Genomic DNA, 26,335 nt, shown 5'->3' with positions numbered 1-26,335 from the left:
GAATTTCAACAGCAACCACCCTAACACACACAAATGAAGTTGCGTGAGAACATTATTTAAACGGGCGACAACACACTGCAACAGCACAGAGCTACGCCGAGAAGAAGAGCACCTCTTTCAGGTATTCAAAGACAATGGATACCTGAAAAACTAGGTCAGAAAATGCCTATCACACGAACGACACCAGGAAGATACTACACGCCCCGACACACTCATCACGCTACCTTACATCAGGAACACATCTGAACTGACCACAAGACTCCTACAGCACACAAACCTACATCAACCCTACGACAACTGCTCACCCAAACCAAAGACCCACTGCCCACTATGGGCAGGATCAATGTCATATACAAGATTCCCTGCAAAGACTGTGCAAACACTACATCGGACAAACAGGAAGGAAATTAACCACAAGGGTACACGAACATCAACTGGCTACAAAAAGACATGAGCAATATTCACTCATCTCTATCCACATGGACAAGGAGAACCACCAATTCATCTGGGACAACACCAGATCCTGAGACAAGCAAAGCAGAGACAAGCATGGGAATTCCTGGAAGCCTAGTACTCCACAAAGAAAGCCATCGATAAACACATAGAGCTCAACCCCATATACACTCCACTGCAAAGGAAAACTGGAAGAGAGGTAATCTAGCTCAACCGGCTCCAGAGTTCAAATAACAGGCGGGAAAACACAACAGCGCTTCCTCGGAGGCTGCACTGATGATGTTACCCAGCAAGGTAATGAAACATCTGCGGAAAAACAACAAACCAGCACGGCAAGCCAACCAACCACAACATCCACAACCCGAGCTACAAATCTACTCTAAAACCTTAAATAAATCAATCAATCAAATTCTCTGCTGGTAAAAGATGGTCTGTTCTCTGTGACCAACACCTCTGGGAGTCTGTGTACTGCAAAAGATGTGCACAGTTTTTCTATCGTTGTCCCCATGTCTGACGCTAAACTCAATGTACGTCCAGCCACGTTGAGTGGGCATCCACAATGGCTAAGAACATTGAGCCCATGAAAGGACCTGCACAGTTGACATGTAACTGAGTCTAGGGTGTATCCGGTCATTCCCAAGAATATGGGGGAGCTGTTGGTGGTAAATGTTGTCCTTATTGACACTCTGGGCACTGCCCCACTAACACAGCTATGTCAGCATCCAATCTTGGCCACCAGATATAACTTCTTGCCAACATCCTCATTTTGGAAACCCCTGGATGACGCTGGTGGAGTTCAGCCAGTATTTGGTTGCGACCACTGCTTGGGACACTCACTTTTGCTCCCCTTAATAATATGCCATCATCTGGTCTCTCCAGGTCCAAAAATGCTTCAATTCTGGTTACGATGGCCCTATGGTTTCTCCCATCACCACCAGCTGTTTCAGTTTTGACGGGACCAGATCTTCCGCCGTCCAAAGTCTGATATTGTCAGCTGTGACTGGAAGTATGTCCGGAAAATCTGAAACCATTACAGACTCTTCTGTTGGTGGTATCACCAGTGGTGTATCTGCGAGCAGGAGGTGGCTCCATACATCCGCATTTACTACTTGCCCTCCCGGAGAGTGTTCCAACTTGTAATTATAGGCACTTAATATTACAGCCCGCCACTGTATTCGTTCTGAAGCTACGGGCGGCACCAACTTGTCCTCTTTAAGTAGGCCTTGCAGGGGTTTGGGGGTCATTATTACAAATTTACATCCGTAAATGTATTGGTGGAACTTCCTGACTCCAAATATAACTGCCAACCCTTCTCTCTCTATCTGGGCATATTTCCGCTCTGCGACTTTGCTAACGTCCTGGATGCATAGGCTATTGGACATTCCTCTCCATTGGGACACCTGTGAGCAAATACTAACCCAATGCCATTCGGGGAGGAATCATATGTTAATACCAGATTTCACATGGGATCACAGTGTGCCAATACCTTAGAGGATGATAGCTGTTTCTTCACTTCCCTGAAAGCAATGGCTTGGTTATGTGACCATTTCCAAGGCTGAACCCTTTTTAAGAGTTGATGCAAACACGCCAGGATGGTGGCCAGGTTACGTATGAACTTTTGGTAATAGATCACCAGCCCAAGGAAAGACCTAAGCTCCGGTACACACTTGGGAATCAGGGCAGTGTTGATCACCCTCATTTTATCCGGAAAAGGGCATAATCCAGTCTTGTCAACTCTGTAGCCCCAGGAGGTCACTTGGCGTTGACTGGAACACACATTTTTCCCTTCTAAGGCTTACTCTTGCCTAGGGGAAACATCTAAGAACTATGATCAAGTTCTTTAAGTGCTCGTGGTTGGTCTTCCCTGTTATTAGCATGTCATCTAGATATATCATAGAATCCCTACAGTGTGGAAGTGGGCCATTTGGCCCATCAAGTCCACAGTGACCCTTCAAAGAGCATCCCACCCAGATCATTTCCCCTACCCTACCCCTGGAATCCTGCAGTTCCCATGGCTATCACACCTAGCCTGCACGCCCCTGGACACTATGGGCAATTTAACCTGGCCAATCCACCTAACCTGCCCATCTTTGGACTGTGGGAGGGAACCCACACAGGGAGAAAGTGCAAACTTCACACAGACGTGGGGTAGACCTTGTAAAATATTCTCCATCATCTGCTAAAAGATGGCACAGGGTGAAGATACCCCAAATGCCAGTCTCGTACATTGGTACAAACCCCAATAGGTATTAATTGTAGCATATTTCTGGAAATCCTCATCTAATCACAATTGCAGGAGCGCATGACCTATATTCACTTTCGTGAAGGACTGCCTCCCTACCATCTTTGCATATAAATCCTCTTTGCGAGGGATTAAGTATTTATCCAGCTGCAAGAAATGCTTTACCATTTGTTTAAAATCCCCACAAAGGTGAAACAATGCTCTGGTCGTCACAGTCAGTACAACTGGTGCTGTCCATTTCACAAACTGGACTGCTTTGATGATTCCTTCGTTTTCCAGCCTTCTGATTTCTGCCTCTACTTTTGCCCATAAGGCAAATGGCACTGAACGGGCCTTGTAGAATCGTGGAATTGCTTCCTGATCAACATGCAGGGTGGCTTCGGCTCCTATGATAGTCCCTTGACTTCCCTGAAAATCTTCTGGGTATTTAATTAGGACTTCACTCAGGCAGCCATTTTCTAATGAGCCAATCTCGGTGAACATTTCTCAATCAATTTCGCTTCATCAAGCTTGGGCCTGAGCCTTTTACTACAATCAGTGGTAACTGAACCAGCTGCTTCTCATAAGAAACTGGAACCAAAGCTGTACCTTTAATCTGTAAAGGATCCCCGGTATAGGTTTTCGGTCTAGCCGAGGTCTTGCACAAACCTAAGGGTTGGAATCCAAAGCAAATTTTGTTAAAGACTGGTTCTGTGATCACTGAAACGGCTCACCAGTATCGACATCCAATAGACCGGGTGACCATTTAACAAGATGTTTGTTTTGATTGGTCCTGATTTGAATGTTGCTAAGCAATTTAACTGTTCCAAACCAGATGTCGATGGATTTTTCAGGGTGTGCACTCTCCTGGATACTGGCCTATGAGTTCTCTCAGTCAATTTAGGCCTTGTGGGACCCTTTTGCTGTCTCGAGTCCGCATACTGGCAGCAACTACAATGGCTTGTCAGCCTGGATCCTGAAGCAAATTTTAACCATTTGGCCAAGAATTGGCTTGGTTTTGGGGTTTTGCTGTGGGCTGATTTAGAGTCCCTCTGTTCAGGATATGTCCGGAGTGAGTCTATGTAGTCGCTTTTACTTAAGTGGTGTTCCCCTAGCTCAGTCAGCCTGGCGAAGTGGAATACCCTGTCAGAATACTTCTGTCGGAACATCCTGTAACTCATAAGCTCCACTTGCCACATATTCCAATGATAAGGCCAGTTGTAGTGCCTGTTTGAAGTCTTAACCTAGCTGAAAGTCCTGATATGTATGCTCCAGTTCTTGAATTGCCTAGTACAACTGACAGTGTCTCAAAATTAGAGGAGTCTTGTGGTCATGATATTCCTGAACTAAATCCCTTAACTATCGAAAGGTTTTCGTATGTGGTGCCTCAGGGAAAGCTACGCTCCTAATAACCATAAAAACGGTGGGTCTACAAGCTGTCAGGAAAATTACTTATTGCTTTTCATCTGCCCAATGACATTTGCCCAGAAAAAAAATTACACATTCTTTCCGCATGCAGTCTTCGACAGCAGGATCGAACCAGTCAAGCTTCCTAAATAAAGGCATGATGCCACAAATGCTTACCCCAACTCAAAGACAATTGTTGCGAGTGGATTTCTTCAGGAATATGCTTTTCTCTCATTGCCACTGAAATAACTCCACAGAGGTCAATATCTTTTCACGAAGTCACCCTTTATTTACACGTGGAGAGTCCTTGACACTGATCGAGCTCCCTCAGAGCCAGCTCCCAGCGTGAACTGAACTCCTGACACTCCTGTTTATATCTGTCAGCCAGGGGTCCCTCATTGGACCAGATTAACAGCCCCAGTCAGGGAACTCAGATTCTATGAGGTCCACCTGACTGACCTTGTTATAATCACTACACTCCCAAACTCTCTCTGAAAATAAAATCATGCGTTTACTCTTCAAAAAGGTGCAAGGGAGCTCTACCTGGCCAATATGATCTCTCCTCACTAAAACAGATGAACGGATCACGGTCACATTCCATTTTATAGGATCTTTCTGCCTTTCAGGTGGATGCCATGTTACTAACATTACAACTGCAGCTACATACAAAAAGTGCTTTAAAGGAAGGAAATTTTTTATTCACGCCCTGGTCTGGCCCACATGTGACTCTGGACCCACACTGAAGTGGTTGACTCCTTGTCTGAAATGACCTAGTAAGACATTCAGTTCAATTGCTCATAGAGATGGGAAACCAATGCTGGCCTAGCCAGCTATGCCCACATCCCATGAATCAAACAGAAAAGAGCTGAATGGTCTCATTCAGTTGCTCTGAATTGCAGCTAGGCTGCTGATAAATTCGTAAACGAGTCTGAGAGTATTCAAATTCCACTTTGCACAGCACCTGAACAGCCAGTAAACAGTGCCCATTAGAAAGGCCTAGACCCAAAGCCAGGTCCTGGAGGAGAAAGGACAGTTTCATAAAGCATACAGCACAAAAACAGACCATTCAGCCCAACCAGACAACGCCAATATTAATGTCCTATACATCCTGTCTCTTCTCACTCCTAGCTCACCTCCCCTGACGTAGATTGACATTGTTCATTTATCCCCTGTGATAGCAAATTCCACATTCCCACCACTGACGAGCTGCTAGCTTCATTTGTCATTCAGACCCTACTTTTTGTTTGACAATCAATGAGTGGATTTAAACAGCTTTCTTTAGCACATATTTAGGATTTAATCAGAAATAATAATGTAAGCTCATCAACAGATTCCCAACGTTGTGACATTTTAAGACCAGAGAAATATTTACCACCCCTGTCAACATCCAACTCACAGAGAACGTGTGAGACAGGAAGTGCTCATTACAAACTACACAGGACACTGCAGACCACTGAACGGGCATTACTTTGACACAACTCTGTGCTATCCTCTGCCTTTCACCCTCTAGAAATGAAACACAGATCTTCACAATGATATTTTTGACTTTTAAGAATATAGTTAAGACTTAATTCTCTCCCAATTATTCACCTTTTGCAAAGCTATTCACCACATTTACGTACCTATTCAATATGGAGTACTCGTCTTTCAGAGAATATACAGAACGAAAGATCTTTTCAGACACCACCTTGTGATGTATCAGTACTGCACGTACTGCTGATGTTACTTGAAATCTAATTTGCCAAGGGACTAGGCATTCATCAGGGTATTAGGGAGCCATCACACTAAGGTTCATGCCCTGTATTTCTCCATGTGCTGGGTTCCTGAAATCCACTGGCTTCCAAAAACTGAAAAAAAAAGTTGATGCCAAATCAACCCGCAGTTGTTCTCTTCAATGACCACTCAAGCTCAGGAATAGAAGAAGAAATACAGAGAGATTTAGCAGTTGAACAACAATGTCCTTCATGTCAAATAGTACAGCAAGTATGTTGCCAGGGACTGGAGCAGTCTGTCTTTTTGGAGTAATTTGAATGCAAGTTATGGGCAGAATGAAATGAAATAGGGATTGCACGGTGACTCAGTGGTTAGCAATGCAGCCTCACAGCACCAGGGATCTAGGTTCGGTTTCAGCCTTGGGCAACTATCTGTGTGGAGTTTTCATTTTCTCTCTGTGTCTGCATGGCTTTCCTCTGGGTGTTCCAGGTTGCTCCCACAGTCCAAAATGTGCAGGTTAGGGTGGATTAACCATGCTAAATTCCCCAGTGTCCAGGGATATGCAAACTAAATGGATTAGCCATGGGAAATGCAGGGTTACAAGGATAGGGTAGGTGTCTGGGTGGGATGCTCTTCAGAGAGTCAGTGTGGACTTGATGGGCCAAATGGTCTCTTTCCACACTATAGGGATTCTATGAGGTTCCAGATGATTTCTCTACAAAGGATACATCAAACATCAACCTATTGGATTCGGTGCAACCTGGAGTACTTTAAGGAGATAACGGAGGTTCACCAGATTAATTCCTGGAGCAACATGACTGTTTTCAGAGGAGAGATCAAGGAAACCGAGGCTGTATTTTCTAGAGTTTTGTGGACAGAGAGGTGATCTGAGTGAACCTTGTGAAGTTGTCACTGAGTGGTAAGATGGAGTATTTTCCCTGGCTGATGTATTTAAAAGCAGTCGCCGAAAGAGACGGAGATTTAAGATGGAGATGAGGAGGAATGTCTTCACTCGAAGGTCGGTGAACTTTGGAGTTCCAGTTCCCAGAGGGCTGTGGAAGCTCAATCGTTGAGTAGCTTCAAGAGAGAAATCAATTGGCTTCTGAAGACACCTGACATGAAGAGGTATGCTGGGAGTGCAGGAAAGCAACATTGAGGAGATAATAAAGCCATAAGCTAGAATGGTGGGGCAAGCTCAAAGGCCTGAACAACCTCCCCCTGCTCCCAGTTAAAGTACCCTTGACAGAAAAGAAATGGTTAAAATTCATATACGAAGCCTACATGGTGGCACTTGAGATCAGCCTAATTGTGGATAGCCTAGCTGCAGTTGAACTCAAGGGTGGTAATCATAGAAAACTGCTTTTCCTTCTACAGCAACATTCAATAAAAAAACTCCTTACAATTAGAATTCGATAGAAGCTAACCCTCACTATAGTGATGCAGGAACACCTACCTCTCTGCCGGATGCTGACGTACATTAGTCCTAAACTATTTGGGATATGCCCTTCGTGACTCTGTCCTGTCACCTCGGAAGTTTAAGTATTTGATAGTGTGGCTCGGGTGGGAGATTTCCTGGGTTGCTCCGAGCCTCGCAAAAAGCAGGTTTCATTGTCTGTCAGATGAAATGCAAAGACCAGATCCCATCACACAGCCATCTAGGGCAAATAAGAGGGGCTCATTCCCACTCTTACAGCCCCTCGCGGGCCATGCTGGTGAAAGAGGTGACCTGAAGTTGGATTTGTCACTCTACCATCACATGGACACCTACAGCCATCAACTAACTGAGGCCTGAAGACCAAATTCATGAGATCCTCAAACTTGCAACTTCCCCGTGTCCATCTGGTGACTAAAAACTAGCACAAAATAACCAATTGGTCACCAATTGGTTCACGGTGTAAACCAGTGAAAGAGTAACACTTGGAAATGAAGGTACTGGTTGTACTGGACCTCCAGTTTGATGTATACAAGGCAAATCAGGCTATTATGGATCATTTGCAAGTTTTCCTGGGTTTTCCTTCATTGTACATCCCATTATTATCAGTGAGGTACAGCTGGTCTACATGTTTGCCTCCACACAATCAAGATACGATTCGGTCCATAACTATTTGAGATGACGTAATGAGACCAATAAATGCAAATACCAAAAGTAACTACTGAAATTGCTGGAAAAACTCAGCAGTTCTAGCCGCATCTGTAGAGAGAAAGCAGGGTTAACCCTTCTTCAGAACCAATGAATCTGAAAAATTAACTCTGATTTCTCTCCACAGATGCTGCGAGACTTGCTAAGATTTTTCAGCAATATCTGTTTTCGTTCCTGATTTTCAGTACCCGCAGTGCCTTTGTTTTTTTTTAATAAATGTGAGCAGTTCCCATCATAATGCATAACTTTCAACTCAAATGCTGAACAGTAATAATCATCAAACTGTGCTATGATGAAGCACATATCTTGAAATCTCATCTTCCCAACATCTCAGTGAATTATGGAAGGGACTCCTAATAGGCAGCAAGTCTATCAGTGCCTGAAATGAGAAAAAAAATGTTCTTATCATGTAGGGTGTTTGATCAGTACCAGCCAAGCAAAAATTCTCTAATCCACATGTTCCTGTTTCGCTGAAATGAATTATTTCCCAATTGAAAGAATTATTGACCAAATTTGATAATTAACCAAAAGGACAGAACTGCGCCCACAAGCCGTTTGGAAAAGATGGCCTTATACCTTGTGCAGAGTCTCACCTTTCGTACAGCATCCCACTGATTGGAGGTATCCAGTGAATGGTTACAGAGTTCATGGTTTGCTTGATCACTTCTGGAGCCATTGCAATGGGTGATGGCTTTTTCGAATGTATCCAGCCTTGATATACCAGGTCCAAGTAACAATGCATACGGGCCACCTGATTTGGTGTAAACTTATTCGTACAGCTATCATCTGTGGAAGGTATGGAAGAAAGATATAGAGGTAACTGTCTCATTTATATCTCTCAATTAGCTTTTGTATTGAATACAGTACTTTAATAGCTGTAACCCGTGGCTCTTGGCCTTTCGATCATCACTTTGAGGTCATGTTGGGTTTTAGTTTTTTCAATATCATTTGTATGCCCCCATCGGCTGCCTCCTCTCAAATCTATAAAGGCTGCATTTCCCAACTTTTCACCTTATTTAACCTTCCAACATGAAGCAATGAGTCTCATGGCTTTTCTTCACACTGCATTCAGAAGTTGGAAGCCTTCTGTGTGTCACTGTGACCAAAACTGGGCCCAAGGGATGCATGATGCAGTCTGATTAAAGTACTATGCAGTTTGAACATGACTTCCTGGTTTTGGCAGCAGCAATCAGGATTCTACTTACTTTGTTGACTGTTGCTATGCAGCAATTGGGCATGTTGAGAGAGGAGTCTATTAAAAACCCTGGATTCATTTCAACTTGGTCCCTAGCTATTTAGACAGCAGTCATGGGGTGTTTGTGCAGCTCATCACTTCCTCCTGCACGTAGACGTCCAGAACTTTAGATTTATCCCTCAGTCCGCCATCCATAAACCTACATCAATCTGTGTATGTCGTCTCTCCTACAAAAATTCCAAGACGTAGCTGGCTTTGAAGCAAAACGGATTACAAAGGTCAAAGGCACAAGATCAAGGAGAATGCTCAAGATGGCAACAATCCCTTATTGGCTATGGGCTGACCAACAGACTGATTAATGACTGGCTGTCTATGTGGAATTTGGATTGTTGATTGTGGATTTTTCTTTTCATGCTGTTTCTCCCCTGTCCTTTACTCTATTGCCTTCACTCTTATCTCTCATAGCCTGTATCTTTCTCTTCCTCTTTCATTTCCTTTTTCTGTCTCTCTCTTTACTCTAGGATTCAATGGGAAGGGGTCCTACTTGTCCCTAGGGACAACCAAGACAGAGACTTCCTCAGACTAGACCTAGGGATTCAGGTACATAATTTTTTGAAGTTTGCCTCACAGATAACCAGGGTGGTTAAGAAAGTGTTTAGCATGCTTGCCTTCATTGCTCAGACCTTTGACTATAAGAGTTGGGACGTTATGTTGAGATTGTACAGGACATCGGTGAAGCCTTTTTTGGAGTATTGTGTCCAGTTCTGGTCGTCCTGTTATAGGAATGATGTTATTAAGCTGGAGAGAGTTCAGCAGAGCTTTACCAGGATGGTGCCAGGAATGGAGAGTTTGAGTTACAAGGAGATGCTGGATAATCTGGGACATTTTTCACGGGAGTGCAGGAGGTTGAGAGGTGACCTTACAGAATCATGAGGGTATAGATATGGTTGATGCGCGGAATTAACTTCCAGAGGAAAGTGATGGAACCAAGTACAGTTACAATGTTTGAAAGACATTCTGTACATGAATAAGAAATGTTCTGAGGGCTATGGGCCAAGCACAGACAGGTGGGACTAGTTTGGTTTGGGATTATAGTCGGCATGGACTGGTTGGACCAAAAAGTCTGTTTCCGAGCTGTATGACTCTATGACTACTGAGCCTTGCTTTACTTAGTACCTTAGTAAAGGTTCCAGAACCCATCCAGAAAGACATGACCAAAGACTGACTTTCCCTTTCCCTTCCATCAAGTGTCCCCTCTTGCTTACCCATCGGACAACATATAATCCAATCCTGCCCATTGTCCTAGATCCTTACACAGATAAAGTTTGCACCTGATTTCTGGAAGTCAAATGACACTAGGTTGTGAAGGTTTCCACAGTCCCTTTGAGACGTCACTTACTTAAAACAAAATGTCAAAACAAATCACTGGCTACGTCTTCGTATTTCAGCCCCCATTGCTTGTTGCCTGCTCAGTGAAGGATAGCCTCCATGTCTGCTCCTGACAATCACTCTGATCATGTGATCCAGCATCAAATTCAGTCCTTTGGGCTGCAGCTTCCTGAGTTTGCTTTGCTCCTGTCATGTATAAAGGCACCTCCAGCTAACCAGCAAGGTCTTCTCACTCAACGGGAGGGGTGGGGTGAGGGTATTTACTTACCTTAAGGTGTGTGCTTGCCAGAGAGTTAAGGGGAGACTCCATTTGTTAAAATGTGTTCACAGGATGCAGGCATCACTGGCCAGGCCAGCATTTTCTGCCCATATCTAACTGCCCACAGGGCAGTTAAGAGTCAACCACATTCCCTATAAGACACTAGCAAACCAGGATTTCGACAACAATTCATGGTCACCATTTGGTCAGCTGTCTACCATGGGGGCGGGGCTTTATAAGCCCTTGTCCCCAGAACATGTCTAGTGACATTATCACAAGGGGAGGTTATGGCCTAGTGATATTATCGCTAGGCTATTAATCCAGAGACCCAGATAATGTTCTGCAGACCTGGTTTCAAATCCTACGACGGCAGATGGTGGAATTTGGATTCAATAAAATCTGGAATTAAGAGTCTAATGAAACTATTGTTAATTGTCAGGAAAACCCACCTGGTTCACTAATGTCCTTTAGGAAAGGAAATCTACCATCCTTACCTGGTCTGGACTACATGTGACTCCAGACCCACAGTAATGTGGTTGACTCTTAACTGCTCCCTGAACAAACAGGGATGGGCAATAAATACCGGCCTAGCCAGCGATGCCCTCAGCCAGCGAAGGGCACTAACTGGAAATGGGGGATGGCAGTTTGCAATCATGGACATTCCCAAAACCCAGGCCTGTGAGGGGAAGGTTGAAGGCCCTGTGGTGTGTAAGGGGCATGCAATGGGGGAATGGCAGGATGGGCAGAGGTACAGTAGGAAGTTGGTATGTCTCAATCTCAGAGACCCTTCAGGAAGATACATGTCTCCAGGAAATCAATACGAAGGCACTCATCTCCTTGGAAAACCCTGCCAACGTGTGCTACATTTTAAAACCTGCAATACCCAAAGGACTTACAATCTCATACCATAATCTCCTTCTAACCTCAGTGAGAGATGGAAATAAGTGGGTTACATCACAAAACAGATTATTTTGTCTTTGATCCTACCATCCTACCCCAAACTTATTCTATTTTTAAGATCAAATTCAGCCTATTGTTATACAACAAGACCTTACGAAGGGTGGAACTAGGGGAAGAAAGCACTCGATGTTAGTTTTGTTGGAATTCAATCTATTTTGGTCAAATCAGGAAGGTCTACTGTAGCTAAATTCTTCAGTTTGATTCCAGGTTGATTGTCAAAATGAAACAAGAAGTAAACCAGGATACAATTAAGGAGTAGGCTCGCAAGGAACATTCAAGGTGCTTGCATTAACTCAAAGTGGTGCTAGAATTTTGAGTGTGTGGCTGGAGGGGGTAAAAATGATGCATCATGCATGAAAACTGTATTGAACAAACAAATAATTCTTCTAGAATTTCAAAGAATGATAGATCCTCTCATGGAAATCTACAAAATACTTAAAGGAATAAACAGGGTAGATGCAGCTAAGATGGAAATCCCCTAGTTGGAGAATCTAAAACCTCAGACCACAATTTAAAAATGAGATGGATGCCACTTAAGCGGGGTCTGAGACAGGGAAAAAATCTTTTACTCCGAGGGTGGTGAACCTTTGGAAGTCTCTGACACAGAGGGCTGTGGAAGTTCAGTCTTTGAATATGTTTAAGGCAGAGATTGATCGATTTCTGATTACCAACTGTACACACGGTTATGGGGTTAGGGGAGTGAAGTGTTCAATCAACCATGATCGTATTGAATAGCAGAGCAGGCTTGATGGGCTCAATGGCCTACTCCTACTCCTATGTTCCTAATGCATACCTCATCAGACAATGGTCCTGCATTACCCTGACATTATGGTGCTATTGTGAGGACAAATGCATGATTGGGGACAGAGGTCACAATGACGACTGCAATATGAGGAATGCAACCTCCCCACTTTGAGACCCGGAAAGGGCAAACTGGTTTTGCATGTCTAATGTTGTAGCTACATCCTGGACTGAACTCTCAGCAGAGAGAGCAACTCAGGGGTTTTGTTGTGTTGCGAATGCTCCAATGAGCTGTAGAATGATTTTTTTTTGACCCACGGTATTGTACCATGTCAGGTACCAATGAGCAACAGGGAGGACAATTTGATACCTAAGCCTGTATCGTGTTAACAGATCACAGGCAATATGGAGGTGTGAGCACCTTGGGCTCTACTGCCTCCCCGCTAGCCACAGGAATCAAAAACTCCAGCACTTCCACTACTGCTCATTATCCAGCGACTCCTGCTGGAACCTGGTAGGCTTGGATTTCGGCTGAGAAATCCCATCGGCTGACCAGTCTGCCAGCACTCATCTCAATTCACACATTATTACTTTGGCAACAGACCCATAGAACTGCTGACTCCCACAGAGACACAGATCTGGGGAAGAGTGGTCCATCAGCGGGGAAAGTGGTAGGAACAGAAAACACAACGCTGAGGTCAGAAAGGGTAACTGAGAAGAAAAAAGAGGGTGTTTTACTATACCTTCTAAGCCTCGCAATTTCTTCTGAACAGGGTGGAGGGATTTGAGGAGTGTTATTCTTTCTTTGCAAGAAAATAATAATAATGAATGTGATTTCTATTCCCAGAATGGCAGCGCTGAATGCTGAAATATGGCATTAATTTTGGTGATTAAATAAGGTCAGCACTGAATACGGATTCTGATCAACCACTTAAATATGGTGTTAATTTGTATTTGTTTGGGTTCTGTTTAAAGGTTTCCTAAGCGATAGTGCTTTGATAAAAAGTATGTGTTTTTAATATATCCTTATAACGTATTAGTTGCTGTCTCTCGCTCGTTGGCGTCTCACATGGTTGGCTTGGAGTCAGAGACTTTCTACATTCACAACAGACCCACCATGATCTCCAGGCAACAGAGCAACACAGAACTTTACAAACCTACTATTTACCTCATAAATATATGATTTACCTTATAACCATATTTAGTTGGCCTGCAAACCTGTATTTAACACATGTCCAATGCAATCACAGCCACTATTCTTTTCCCTCACGACAAAGCTCAGAAAAATATATTTCCTCATTTGATCACTCCTGTCAGCTTGTAAATTATTTATTGATATACAAAGCTCAACTGTTGGCGAGTTATGCTTCTGTAAATCCCAAACGTGGTCTCTTTTGGGTTCCAGCAACTTACTTACTTTTTTTGCAATGATTATCTAATAAGTCTCACTCATGCACCTAATTCCAGCAAAGGTATTGGTCTGAGCTCAAGTTAACGAAGATCTCACTGGCAAAGATTACCAGTGTTATTACAGAAGGCAGCTGGTGTAGATACACTGGTCAATGACAGGCACTCTGGCGGTCCGTAACATCAATGGCATGTAAACAGTAAGATCTTCCAAAGATAAGGTGTTAGCGCCAACAGTGTCCACTGTTGTGCTTCAGCCCAACATGAAATCAAAATGGCCAGATATAGGCTGAAAGTATTGAATTTAAATGCCAATCAGTTATCCTTTTTATTAATGATATTGTCTTTTCCCTAGGATGGGGGATTTCAAGACAAGGGAGCACAATTGTAAGGTGGGAGGGGAGAGATTTAAAAAAAGACATGAGGGGCAAATTGTTTACACAGAGTGGTTCGCTTGTGGAATGAATTTCCAGAGGATGTGGTGGACGTAGGTACATCTACAACATTTAAAAGGCATTTGGATATATACATGAATAGGAAAGCTTTGGAAGGATATGGAGCAGGCTGGTGGAAGTAGTTTAGTTTGGGATTATGGTCGGCATGGACTGGTTGGACCAAAGGGTCTGTTTCCATGCTGTATGACTCTATGACTGTAAGTCCATTTCTGTCTACAGCCTTGCTTGTCTCTTAACTGGATCTTTCTGATTGTCATCAAGCTCACTCTTGGCATAAAGGTAACTCTTTCAGGTGTCAAAGCTTTGTATCACATATGGAGTGGTGCACAACGCCTTTTGGCCATACTCAGGTTTGCTTTTAGATTTCGCTGACCCACTCTGTTATAGCTTTACAGCATTGTCTTTTATTTGCCTTTCTATCAAGCATAATCCTACAGACTGGAGACCATACCAGTGTTGACACTCTCCAAGAATCTCAGACAGATGGGTGCAGAGGAAACCTAGACCAGTTAAAAGAAGTGTAATGAATATGCGACATGCCTGATTTAAATTGGATATGTAGGAACTTAACTACAAGTCGATAGATTTACTTTGTGCATTGAGTTGGAAAATGATATATGTTCCTTTTCAGACATCCAGGTCTGAAAGTTGCTGAGCAATTCTACTGCGACTCTTTTCCAATAATGTACCTCAATTGCAAACTTGGAAACCAACCCGTTCTGTACACGTTGTAATCCCTTTCTCCCATTGCAAACAGAATAGATCTACCAAATGTAATGCAATCAATCATTCCCAAGGTTATCAGTTTCCTCCCTAAGTGGATGAAACCAAAGAGCCTTGAAGAATTAGCAGGTTAGTTCAACAAGCCTCAGTTCAGTTCCTGCTTGGCTCCAGATTTCGCCAGTGCTTGATATAGATGGGAGCTGAATTACAAGAGTAGCTACATCTGATATCAAGGCAGCATTTGACGAGAGTACTGCACCAAAGAACCTTAGAGTTGAGGCCAAAGCAGTTTTCTTGATTGCTGCCTCTGTCAGGGCACAGTGAATACCATCTGAAGAGTACACAGTGAGGTTTTGCATGGCTGAGGATAGAAAATACCAGAAGCTCTGGAAAGGGAAATCTGTAGGCAATCATTTCCTAGACACTTACAGGGTTCCCGGGAATGCTAGAGCTTGCCAATGAAGTTAGCTCCTCTTCTATTGTAAAGACCCATTGTTAGTTTCTCATTTTGTATCAGCCTAGATATCTATCACCACTGCTCCTGATGCTAAGTGGCTGACAGAACAACTCTGTGTTAAATAAAGAGTTCATTGGTCACTCTGTTCATCATTCCAGTGTTAGATAGCACCAGAGCCCGAGAAATACTATGAAGTAACTGGTGACCATGAGAATATGAACACTGCCCCAGTCCTTTCACCCAAGGCAGAACATCGGTCATCTCCTTAGGTTATTCCAGAGGATGGGAACATGCAAAACATAAAGATCATTCTTCATACAGCTGGGTGCTAGAATTCACTGGTGTTAAGCAATGCAGTTAAAATCAGCCAGAATGCAATCATTTTGTTCTCTAACAACTGCAGCCAACTGGACAGACTTTAGGAGTCATTGATTAGACACTTGGATAATAGGCTTGAAGTACTGGCAAATGGGACTAGATTAATTTAGGATATCTGGTCGGCATGAACGAGTTGGAACAAAGGATTTGTTTCTGTGCTATACAAGTCTATGACTAACTGAAAATACAAAGGGATGAGTTTTAGTGGGTTGAATGGTCTTCCAGCTTCCTCCATTTCTTTATGCCCACATGACTAAGCTCAACTCTGATATGCTCCTTGCAAAAACAAGAAGGCAGATTACTACCTGAATGGCTGTAAATTGGGAAAAGGGAGCGTGCAGCGGGCCCTGGCTGTCCTTGTGCACCAGTCGCTGAAGGTAAGCATGCAGGTGCAGCAGCGGTAAAGGAGACAAATGGCATGTTGGCCTTCATTGTGAGAGGTTTCAAGTACAGGAGCAGGAATGTGTTGCTGCAGTTGTATAGGGCCTTGGTGAGACCACACCTAGAAAACTGTGTGCAGTTTTGGTCTCCTTTTCGGAGGAAGGATGCTCTTGCTCTCAAGGGAGGGCAACGAAGGTTTACCGGGCTGATTCCGGGGATGGCAAGTCTGACATACGAGGAGACATTGACTAGGTTAGGGTTGTTATTGCTGGAGTTCAGACGAATGAGGGAGGGTCTCATACAGACTTATAAAATTCTAACAGGACTGGACAGGGTAGATGCAGGGAAGATGTTCTTGATGGTGGGTGTGTCCAGAACCAGGGGTCACAGTATGAGGATTTGGGGTAGACCATTTAGAACGGAGGTGAGGAGACATTTCTTCACCCAAAGAGTGGTCAGCCTGTGGAATTCATTACCACAGGAAGTAGTTGATGCCAAAACACTGAATGTATTCAAGAGGCGACTAGATACAGCACTTGGGGTGAATGGGATCAAAGGTTATGGGGCGAAAGCAGGATTAAGCTATTGAGTTAGACAATCAGCTATGATTGTGATGAATGGTGGAGCAGGCTCGAAGAGCTGAATGGCCTCCTCCTGCTCCTATCTTCTGTGTTTCTATATTAGAAAATAGAACTGTTAATCACCGATATCCAACCTCCAGTTGGTCAATGAGCCAAGGTGATTGGAATGTTTAATCCATTGAGGAATCAGGTGGATGGTATAATGTTAAACTATATGCTGACATCACAAGAAACAAGGCAAGTAAAAACTTAATGTACTCCAATAATAAGCAACAATGTGGGCACCTCTCAAGCTTTAGAGTGGGGAAAGTGCCATCAATGTTTTGGGGTGAAATGTATAAAAAGGAAGCTCCAAACCATTGGCTATGCAGTGAATAAAATGAAACAGTCTTATCAGACAGACCAGACAGCAGTATTAAAGAGTCCCTACAGGTTGGAAACAGGCCATTCAGCCCAACAAGTCCACACCGCCTTCCGAAAAGTATCCCACCCAGACCCATCCCCCTACCCTTCTCCTATAACCCTTCATTTCCCATGACTAATCCACCTAACTTACACACCGCTGGACACTACGGGCAACTTAGCATGGCCAATCTACCTGACCTGCACATCTTTGGACTGTGGGAGGAAACCAGACGAAACCCATGCAGACACAGGGAGAATGTGCAATTTCCACACAGACAGTCACCCCTGAGTGGAATTGAGCCCGGGTCCCTGGTGCTATGAGGCAGCAGCGCCTCTCTAACCACTCTGCCACCATGCTGCCAAAAATGGGACTCGAACCGACAATCCCTGGTTTATGTTGAATTCAACATCCAAGATTCAACTCAGATCACGTTAGTTTGCAATTATTCTCTCTATCTACTATAGCTCCAAAATACTCAAGAAAATGTCAATTTCATTTGGGAATCATGTTAACATCTTGAAAATATGCTCTGGAAGATTTGAATGTATCATATTAACTCTGTCTTACTGCCCCACCAGAACTTTCAGCTCAGTCAGAGCTTTCATCAAAGTGCGTCCACTCTTTCTCTCTCCACGTGCTCAAGTCAACATAACATCAGGAACTGCAGGCAGAGGTAACGAATACTCCTTATCAGAGTGCAGACTGCTGCATCAACTGCAAGCCTCCTCTACACTGAAGACAGGCAGAGGAAGGTACAATACAAATCCTTCAGAATCACCACCACACTGCTGATTGAAACTGAAACACTATGAACATGAGAAACAGACTATCACAGAACATGTGCATGATTTCCCATCACACAATAATCTATGAGGCAGTGGTCATACTGGGTCGGTTCAGCAAGTATGAGATGGCATCCTCCCCCAATTATATTAGGTTATGTTGAAGAAAATAATCAGTAACTCCTCAGAAATAAAACTGCAGATAAATATATTGTTTTACATCCTAAAACATTACCTGCTTGTCTCCCCAAATCTACAAACAGTACATGTGGTCGCATTAAAATCCATCTGCAATCTATCAGTCCGTCTGTTTGTGCAGGCTATAGACTTCTGAATCCAGTTAATTTCCTTCAAAATTGTCACCTCACCACATAATTTGGCACTGGTAATAAATATTAATGTTCATGTGATATACAAGAACTTTCCCCAGTCATTAACAAACAGCCTGAGGGGCAGTAGTTCAGAATGCAAACTGCAGAACCTCAAGTCACTGTCTATTTTAGGGCTTTATCCATTTAACATCACCTTCAGCTTCCTATTGCCGAGACAATGTTCATTCCAACTAAATGACCATCAAAGTTACGAATCTTAATGTTTATCATGCATGTAGAACTCAATCCAAGGTTTTTTAAAGACCCCTGTAAATTGTATCAAGTAGATAGGCCTCTCATCAACTAGTTTAGCTACCTTCAAAAGGAATTTTGGCCATGTTGCAATGCATGATCTAGTTTCTAAATTCTTATAGTCTCTGTTATTTTTAGATGAGCACCAAAATTAACCTGCGTATTTAAAGAATCATCGCTGATTTATCGTCATTTTTCTTCCACAGCACTTTCCAAGTGCTCCTTCTAGAAATATTCCAAAACAGAGAGAAATTGGATCCTCGATAAAACTGGTAAATAGGGAGGAAATCATTTCAATTAAATCTGCTTTATTTTCTGCAAGTCAAATCAGAAGAAAATAGGGGTTTGAAAATAGACACAATTAAGATGTAAAGCAACCCACAAGAGTATGCAGATGCCATGCAATTCACTGTAAAGTTTTATTCTATTCCTTTAAGGGGTGTGGGCGTCACTGGCAATGCCAACATTTATTGCCCATCCCTAATTGCTCTGGGGAAAGTGGTAGCAAGGAGACCTTGTTGGACCACTGCAATCCTTGGATGTAGGGTCATACTCAGTGCTCTTACAGCCACACTGCAAAATGTCTTACATGTCAGCGTGCAAGTTAGGAGCAGGAATAGGCTATTTGGCCCATCGAGTTTTCTCCATCATTTAATAAGATTACGGCTGATCTGACTGATTCTCAATCTCACCAAGCCTCAATAATCTTTGAGTCCGATGTTAGTCAAGAGTCTATCCATCTCTGTCATAAAAGTATTCAATGACTGCCCATACCGTGCTTTGGGGGCAAGAATTCTAAAGACTCACAATTAGAGCCACACAGAGGCACTGCTGCCTCACAGTGCCAGGGACCCGGGTTCGATTCCAGCCTCGGGCGACTGTCTGTGTGAAGTTTGCACATTCTCCCCATATCTGCGTGGGTTTCCTCCCACAGTCCAAAGATGTACTGTTTAGGTGGATTGGCTGTGTTTATTTGCCCATAGTGTGCAGGAATGTGCAGGCTGGGCGGATTAGCCATGGGAAATGGGGGGAATAGGGTGGGTCTGGGCGGGATGTTCTTCAGAAGGATGGTACAGATTTGAATGGGTCAAATTGCCTCTTTCTGTCCCCTACTTCTAGTTGCTTCCCTAAGAAGAAAAAAATCCCTTTTTGCATCTACCAAGTCTTTCAGGATCTGATGCATCTCATTAAGGTGACATCTTATTGTGCTAACATCCAGTGAATAAAGGATACAGCCTGTCCAACCTTTTCTCATAAGATCTCCCCACCATCTCAGGTATCAGTTGAACCACTTCTAACTGTCCACAGTACTCGCCATACTCACTAATGCCCTGTTAACTGTAACAAAACTTCCCAACCTTTAATTTCAATTCCCCTTGCAAGAAATTACAATATACTATTTGCTTTACTAATCACTTGCTTGTACCTGCATACTAAATCCATGAACCAGGACATGCGAGTACCTCTGTACGTCAGAGTTCAGCAATCTCACATTGCCTGCCTGTTCTGGACAGTTTCTATTTTGATATTATTCCATCTTCCAAATTTTTGCCCCTCAAATAACCTATCTACATATCTTTTCAGACACTTTCTGTTCTCTTCATAAACTGTCCTTGAGTCGTCACCAAATTTGGCAACCACATATGTGATTCTTTCATCCAAGTCATGAATATTAATTGTAAACTAATGAGGCCCCCAGCATAAATCCCTGTGACACTCCAACTGCCACATTTTGTGAGCTCAAAAATACCCCACGAACACCTACTCTCTGTTTCCTGTTCACTAATCTTCTATTTATGCTAATAAATAGGCCTATCAAGGTCAGAGGGCACGAAGAGATATCTCAAAGAAAACAGAAAAATCAAAGATGCTGGAAATCAGAAACAAAGACAGAAATTGCTGGAAAAACTCAGCAGATCGAGTAGCATCGGCTGAAAAAGCAGAATTAACGTTTTGGGTCCAGTGACCCTTCTTCCAACATCCTCCTCAGATGCTGCTAGACCTGCTGCATTTTTCCAGAAATGGATACATTCTTTCACAGTAACCTCAGCACCTGTCAACAGAGACTCTAACGGAGCAGGAGACGGTAAAGCCACATTGTTCGCTTAACCTTAACAAGAACCAATTAGCCCACCAAGGTGGACCATCAGGACCTGAAATGCCTGTTCTTGTCACATGACTAAATGTACAATTCTGGGAGTCTAAGTCTTATGTAAGATGGCAATGGAATAGCAGTGCAGTGCATAGTCTCCTTAGTCCAGCAGCTTGTCTACTCCGTCCACTTTTACTTTTTCTTTTTTCTCTGCACTTTATTTTTATTTCCAGTTATTATAGTTATTATCAAGATTCATCTTATCTTCTTTTAACAGCTTCGGTGGAAGACTTCTCCCAGACCAGCGAATGAGGTGGTTTTCAGCAGCCTGGCATGGTGGTCTCAGCCCGGCATGGCGGTCTTGTCCCAGCATGGAAGTCTTGTCCTCGTGTGGATGTCTTCTTTGGGGCGTCCAGGTATTCCAGCAGCATAGCAGGAGGGCTCGTCCAGGAGTGGCAGTCTCGCCTGGCATGGTGGTCTTCTTCAGCAGACACTTCCGGCCCAGTATTCCAGCGGTCCACTGTGGCAGTCTCATCCCAGCTGCGTCTTCAGGGTATTCCATTAATTGGCTCTCCCTGAGCCCAGGAGCCGTTAACTGAACTGTGATTAACTTTGTCTTAATTTAACTTTTTAAAAATTATGATGTTTGACTTCTGTCATTAATATAAGCACCACAGTAGGGTGACGTATAAAACGTTTCACTGTATCTTTCATGTAAAAGTACACATGACAATAAATTTCTATTCTACTCTAATCAGTTGTTGCTTGGCCTCCAGAAGGACTGCAGGGTAGGGTCCTGGGGAGTGCTGCTAAACAAAGAGACCTAGGGGTGCAGGTGCATAGCTCCTTGAAAGGGTGGTAGACAGGGTAGTGAAAGTGGCATTTGGCACACTTGCCTTCATTGGTCAGAACGCTGAGTGTAGGAGTTGGGACATCAAATTTCAGCTGTACAGGACATTTGGTGAAGCCACTTTTAGAATACTGTGTACAGTTCTGGTCTCCCTGCTGTAGACAGGATGTTGCTAAACTTGAGGGTGCAGAAAAGATTTGCAAGGATGTTGCTGGGACTGGAGGGTTTGAGCTATAGGGTGAAGCTGAGGGGTGACCTTACAGAGGTTTATTAAATCATGAAGGGCATAAATAGGGTAAATAACCAAGGTCTTTTTCCTAGGGGTGGGGGAGTCCAAAACTAGAGGGCATAGGTTTAAGGTGAGAGGGGAAAGATAAAAAAAAAACACACATGATTTAGACCGAAGGGTCTGTTTCCATGCTGTATAACTCTATGGCATCCTGGGTCAGTACCTCATCTCTGACACTAAGTTTCTAGATGGAAAGAAGCCTACGTTTTGCCCGCTAGAAGAAAAATGCCGAGGCCCAGCTTAATGAGGACACCATTCCTCCAGGAATTTAACTCAGCTGAATTGGTTTTAGCAAAATATGAAATTTATAACCTACCTTTCTCTCTCCTGTCCTGTCTTCATTCATTTCCTCAATGCTTCCAATTGCGAATAAACTACTGAAGGAAATCCCCCATGTTTGAATGTTTTTGTTAGTCAAACTTGCCTTGGATTTAATTATAAAGGGTGTTTTTTTTGCTGTGGGTTTATTTCAAAAATTGGAATCTGAAATCCAGGATATGGTGAATACCCTTCAGCTTCCCTCAGTAAGGGAAGGGAGTAAATCAAACAAGATTGTCTCAGGCTGACACCTCCTACACCAGGAGTTCTTATGATGTGAATTAACGATGGGGAAGTGATAGTCTAATGGTATTATATCGGTGGACTGTTAATTCAGAGATCCAGATAATGTTCTGGGGACCTGGGTTCAAATCCCACCATGGCAAATAGTGGAATCTGAATTCAACAAAATATCTGGAATTAAGGATCTAATGATGACTGTGAATCCATTGTCAATTGTTGGGGAAAAACCCATCTAGTTCACTAATGCCCTTTAGGGAAGGAAACTGCCATCCTCACCTGGTCTGGCCTGCATGTGACTCCAGACCCACAGCAATGTGGTTGACTCTTAACGGCCCTCTGGGCAATAAGTGCTGCCTAGTCAGAGACACCCTCATCCTGTGAATGAATAAAAGGGTTAACCTTGGATGTAGCACTTTGTCAAATGCCTTCTGGAAATCTAAATAAAGCACGACCACAAGAGACACTTGATTTATATTGTTTGTCGCTTCCTTTAAAAAAACCTCCAATGATTTAGTCAAATAACTTAATGATTTCCCTTTCACTGAGCCATGTTGAAAATTCAACATTTTTATTGATTTTCATTAATCAAAAGGAAAGAACAAAAAGGGAAACAGAATGACAAGGTTTACATAAATCCAAGAGCAACTACCATGAGTGATTCCTGTATTTTAATATCTTTGCGGTTGGAGTTTAACAGAGAAAATTACATAACTGGTAAACATTCTTTTCCCCACATTTTCAATTTGTTTAAGCTGAATGGTATTATTTCAATGTATTCTCAAAACACATTCATGTTTTACAGAAACTCTGAAGCCACCTCAAAATAAGTCTAAGTTGAATTTGACACTAAACATTGAGCCTGGAATCACAAGATATCATTCCGTGCAGCACACAAAACGAACAATGGCGTTCAAAAGGCGAAATAAATCCATAGAGGCCAGTATTCTGTCACCAAATTACCCTTTATTTGAGCATGCATAGTAGTTGACACTGATCCAGCTTCCTCAGAGCCAGCTCTAGTGAGTGAATAGAACCTCTGTCATTCCCGTTTATATCTGTCAGCCAGGGCTCCCTGATTGGACCAGATTAATAGCCCCAATCAGGGAACTCATATTCTATGAGATTTACCTGCCTGACATCGGACAATCACATGCAGTTAAACACTTACCTGGTTTTCAATGTGAAGAATATCATGAAATTAAGCTTTGTTGTTTCATCAACAATAAAAAGTGCCATTCCTACCAGGTCACCAATCCAAGAAAATATAGGAATTCACTGTGATAAATCAATTAAGACTAACTTTAATGGTACTTATGATTAATGTTTGCCCAAACACAACACTGGTCAATCTTTCCAAGTTTTGGGTTTGTATCTTCCAAACATCTTTTACTTCAAGTATTATGATAGCATTTCCTGCTCTACAGTTCTTTGATATCCGTGTTCTATCTTCAGCTAAGAAACTCAGGTACTTAAACCAAATCTTATCTTGTACCCCTTTCCCCTCTCATGAACACGAAAGTGCCAAAATGCTACAGCACAGAGGTATTTCGCTTGAAATTCCAATTGCTATTTCAATGGGTTTGGACACTTTTAGTTTAATCTAATAAACTCCCACTTAAATATGGATGAGGAAATGTTAGCCAAACTCCTTCAGCTTTTGCATGAGTTTTCTGTTTTGCGTTTCCTCAGCTGGTAGGTTTCTGCACAAAAACAACATCCTTTGCCTGTTCTAGGTTGAACACACTTAACATAAGGCAAAGTCCACAAAACATACTCAAAGAAGCTGGGAACAGGAGCATCATGACACCTTCAGAAATATCTCAGACAGACACTTTGTGACTGGCACTGCTAATACCACTGAAAACATTAATAACAAAGAGGTTAGGATCACTGTGGGCAACTCAACTTCTTCCACCTGCAAGCAGGATGGATTCAGAGAATGTCTCATTAACCCTGAAATGAATCTTATGGCTGGAGTATAAATTTCAGAACAAAATCCAAAATTTGGCCTTGTACATGGTAGGCAGTCTTTGGAGAATCAATGAAACCAAATGCACGGTTTCCCTGACCTTTGCAATGCCCTTGGGTCTCTTTTAAAGACACAATGTAAGTTTAAACTCCCTCATTAGAGTGAAGTACTCCTCATTTATTCTAGCTTATTTCATAACCCTTCTAATAAACAATAAGATACAGGAGCAGAATTAGGCCATTTGGTCTACTGAGTCTGCTCCACCATTCAATCATGGCTGAAATGTTTCTCAACTCCATTCTCCTGCCTTCTCCCTTAACCCTTGGTCTCCTTACTAATCAAGAACACATCTATCTCTGTCTTAAAGACATGGCCTCAACAGCCGTCTGCAGTAACGAGTTCCACAGACTCACCATCCTCTGGCTGAAGAAATTCCTTCTCATCTCAATTCTAAAGGGTTGTGTCTCTTCAATCTGAGGCTGTGCCCTCAGGTCGTAGTCTCTCCTACTAGTGGAAACATCTCCTCCATGTCCACTCTACCCAGGACTCTCAGTATTCTGTAAGTTTCAATCAAATCCCCCTCATCCTTCTAAATTCCATCAAGTACAGACCCAGAGTCCTCAACCACTCCTCATATGACAAGCCCTTCATTCCCGAGATCATTCTTGTAAACTTTCTCTGGACTCACCTCCAAGGTCAGCATATTCTTCCACAGATACAGGACTCACAATGTTCAAATGACAGTCTGACCAGAGCCTTATACAACCTCAGCAGTACATGACCCCTCCTGTATTCTCGCCCTCTCAAAATGAAGGCTAATATTGCATTTGCCTTCTTAACTGCAACTGAACCTAAATGTTAACTTTAAGTGAATTCTGAACTAGGACTCCCAAGCCCCTTTCAGCTTCAGATTTCTGAAACCCTTCCCCATTTAGAAAAGAGTCTATGCTTCTATTCTTCCTACTAAAGTCCATAACCTCACACTTTTCCACATTGTATTCCATCTACCAATTCTTTGCCCACTCTCCTAGCCTGTCCAAGCCCTTCTGCACCTCCCCAATTCTCCTCAACCCGACCGTTTCTCCCCCATCCTTGTGTCATCTCAAACTTAGCAAAAATGTCCTCAGTTCCTTAGTCCAGATCGTTAACGTAAAACATGAATAGTTGTGTTCCCAACACTGACCTCTGCAGAACTCCACTAGTCACCGGCTGCCATCCTGAAAAAGACTCCTTTATTCCCACTCGCTGACTCCTACCAGTCAGCCAATCCTCTGTCAAGGCCAGTACCTTGCCCTAACACCATTGTCTCTGATCTTATTTAGCAGCATTCAGTGCAGCACATTGTCAAAGGCCTTTTGGAAATCCACGTGGATCACGTCCATTGGATCTCCTTTGTCTAACTGGCTCATTACCTTCTCAAAGAATTCTAACAGAAATGTCAGGCATGACCTCCTGTTGGAATCCTTGTGGAGGTAATTAATCAATATGTGCACTGTAGTGGTGAAGTTTTAATATCTCTGTAATCCCACTTTTGACACACAGAATCTTGAAACCCCAAGCAGGCAAGCATTCATAAGCCTCAAAGGGCAGCTCAAGGCAAGTTGATACCTCAGGAAAATCTTCTCTTGAGTAACTGCAGGTTCCTTCCCTCTCAGCAGCACAGCCACTCATGTTTGCAAGTCTGGCATTAGGTACCAGTTACCATTGGTTAGGCAGCGCTGTGCACAGTCCAATTCCCCTTATCCATTGGCTTCACTTGGACTTTGATCTGTGCTGTAAACATCATCCACTTTTCAACCCACTTTCCCAGAGGGGAAGGGAGAAAGCAATTTTCAAAAAAAAAACAAACAGTCTGACTTGTTAATTTGTCCGTTTTGAATTAGGCAAGTCTAGTTGGGACTAG

The 26,335-nt window shown here is 43.0% G+C and overlaps 1 protein-coding gene and 1 long non-coding RNA gene across 2 annotated transcripts in view; one reads left to right on the top strand and one right to left on the bottom strand.

The window, feature by feature from the left end:
- LOC109930284 (pappalysin-2) overlaps positions 1-26,335 on the bottom strand; it is a 340,597-nt gene that overhangs the window by 210,008 nt on the left and 104,254 nt on the right. Inside the window, exon 5 of the mRNA XM_048602074.1 lies at positions 8,528-8,720. Within this exon, the coding sequence (XP_048458031.1) occupies positions 8,528-8,720 (193 nt within the window). The remainder of the gene's footprint in view (positions 1-8,527; positions 8,721-26,335) is intronic.
- LOC125484226 lies at positions 9,587-21,312 on the top strand. The gene is made up of 3 exons (XR_007263064.1): positions 9,587-9,729; positions 17,845-18,018; positions 21,041-21,312. It is a non-coding gene; the product is annotated as an uncharacterized LOC125484226 (long non-coding RNA).

The sequence above is a fragment of the Rhincodon typus genome, chromosome 10 (genome assembly GCF_021869965.1).
Source record: "Rhincodon typus isolate 14 chromosome 10, sRhiTyp1.1, whole genome shotgun sequence".
Taxonomy (NCBI): Eukaryota; Metazoa; Chordata; class Chondrichthyes; order Orectolobiformes; family Rhincodontidae; genus Rhincodon; species Rhincodon typus.
Note: the sequence above shows the minus strand (reverse complement) of the source record. Positions and strands in the feature narration are given on the sequence as shown.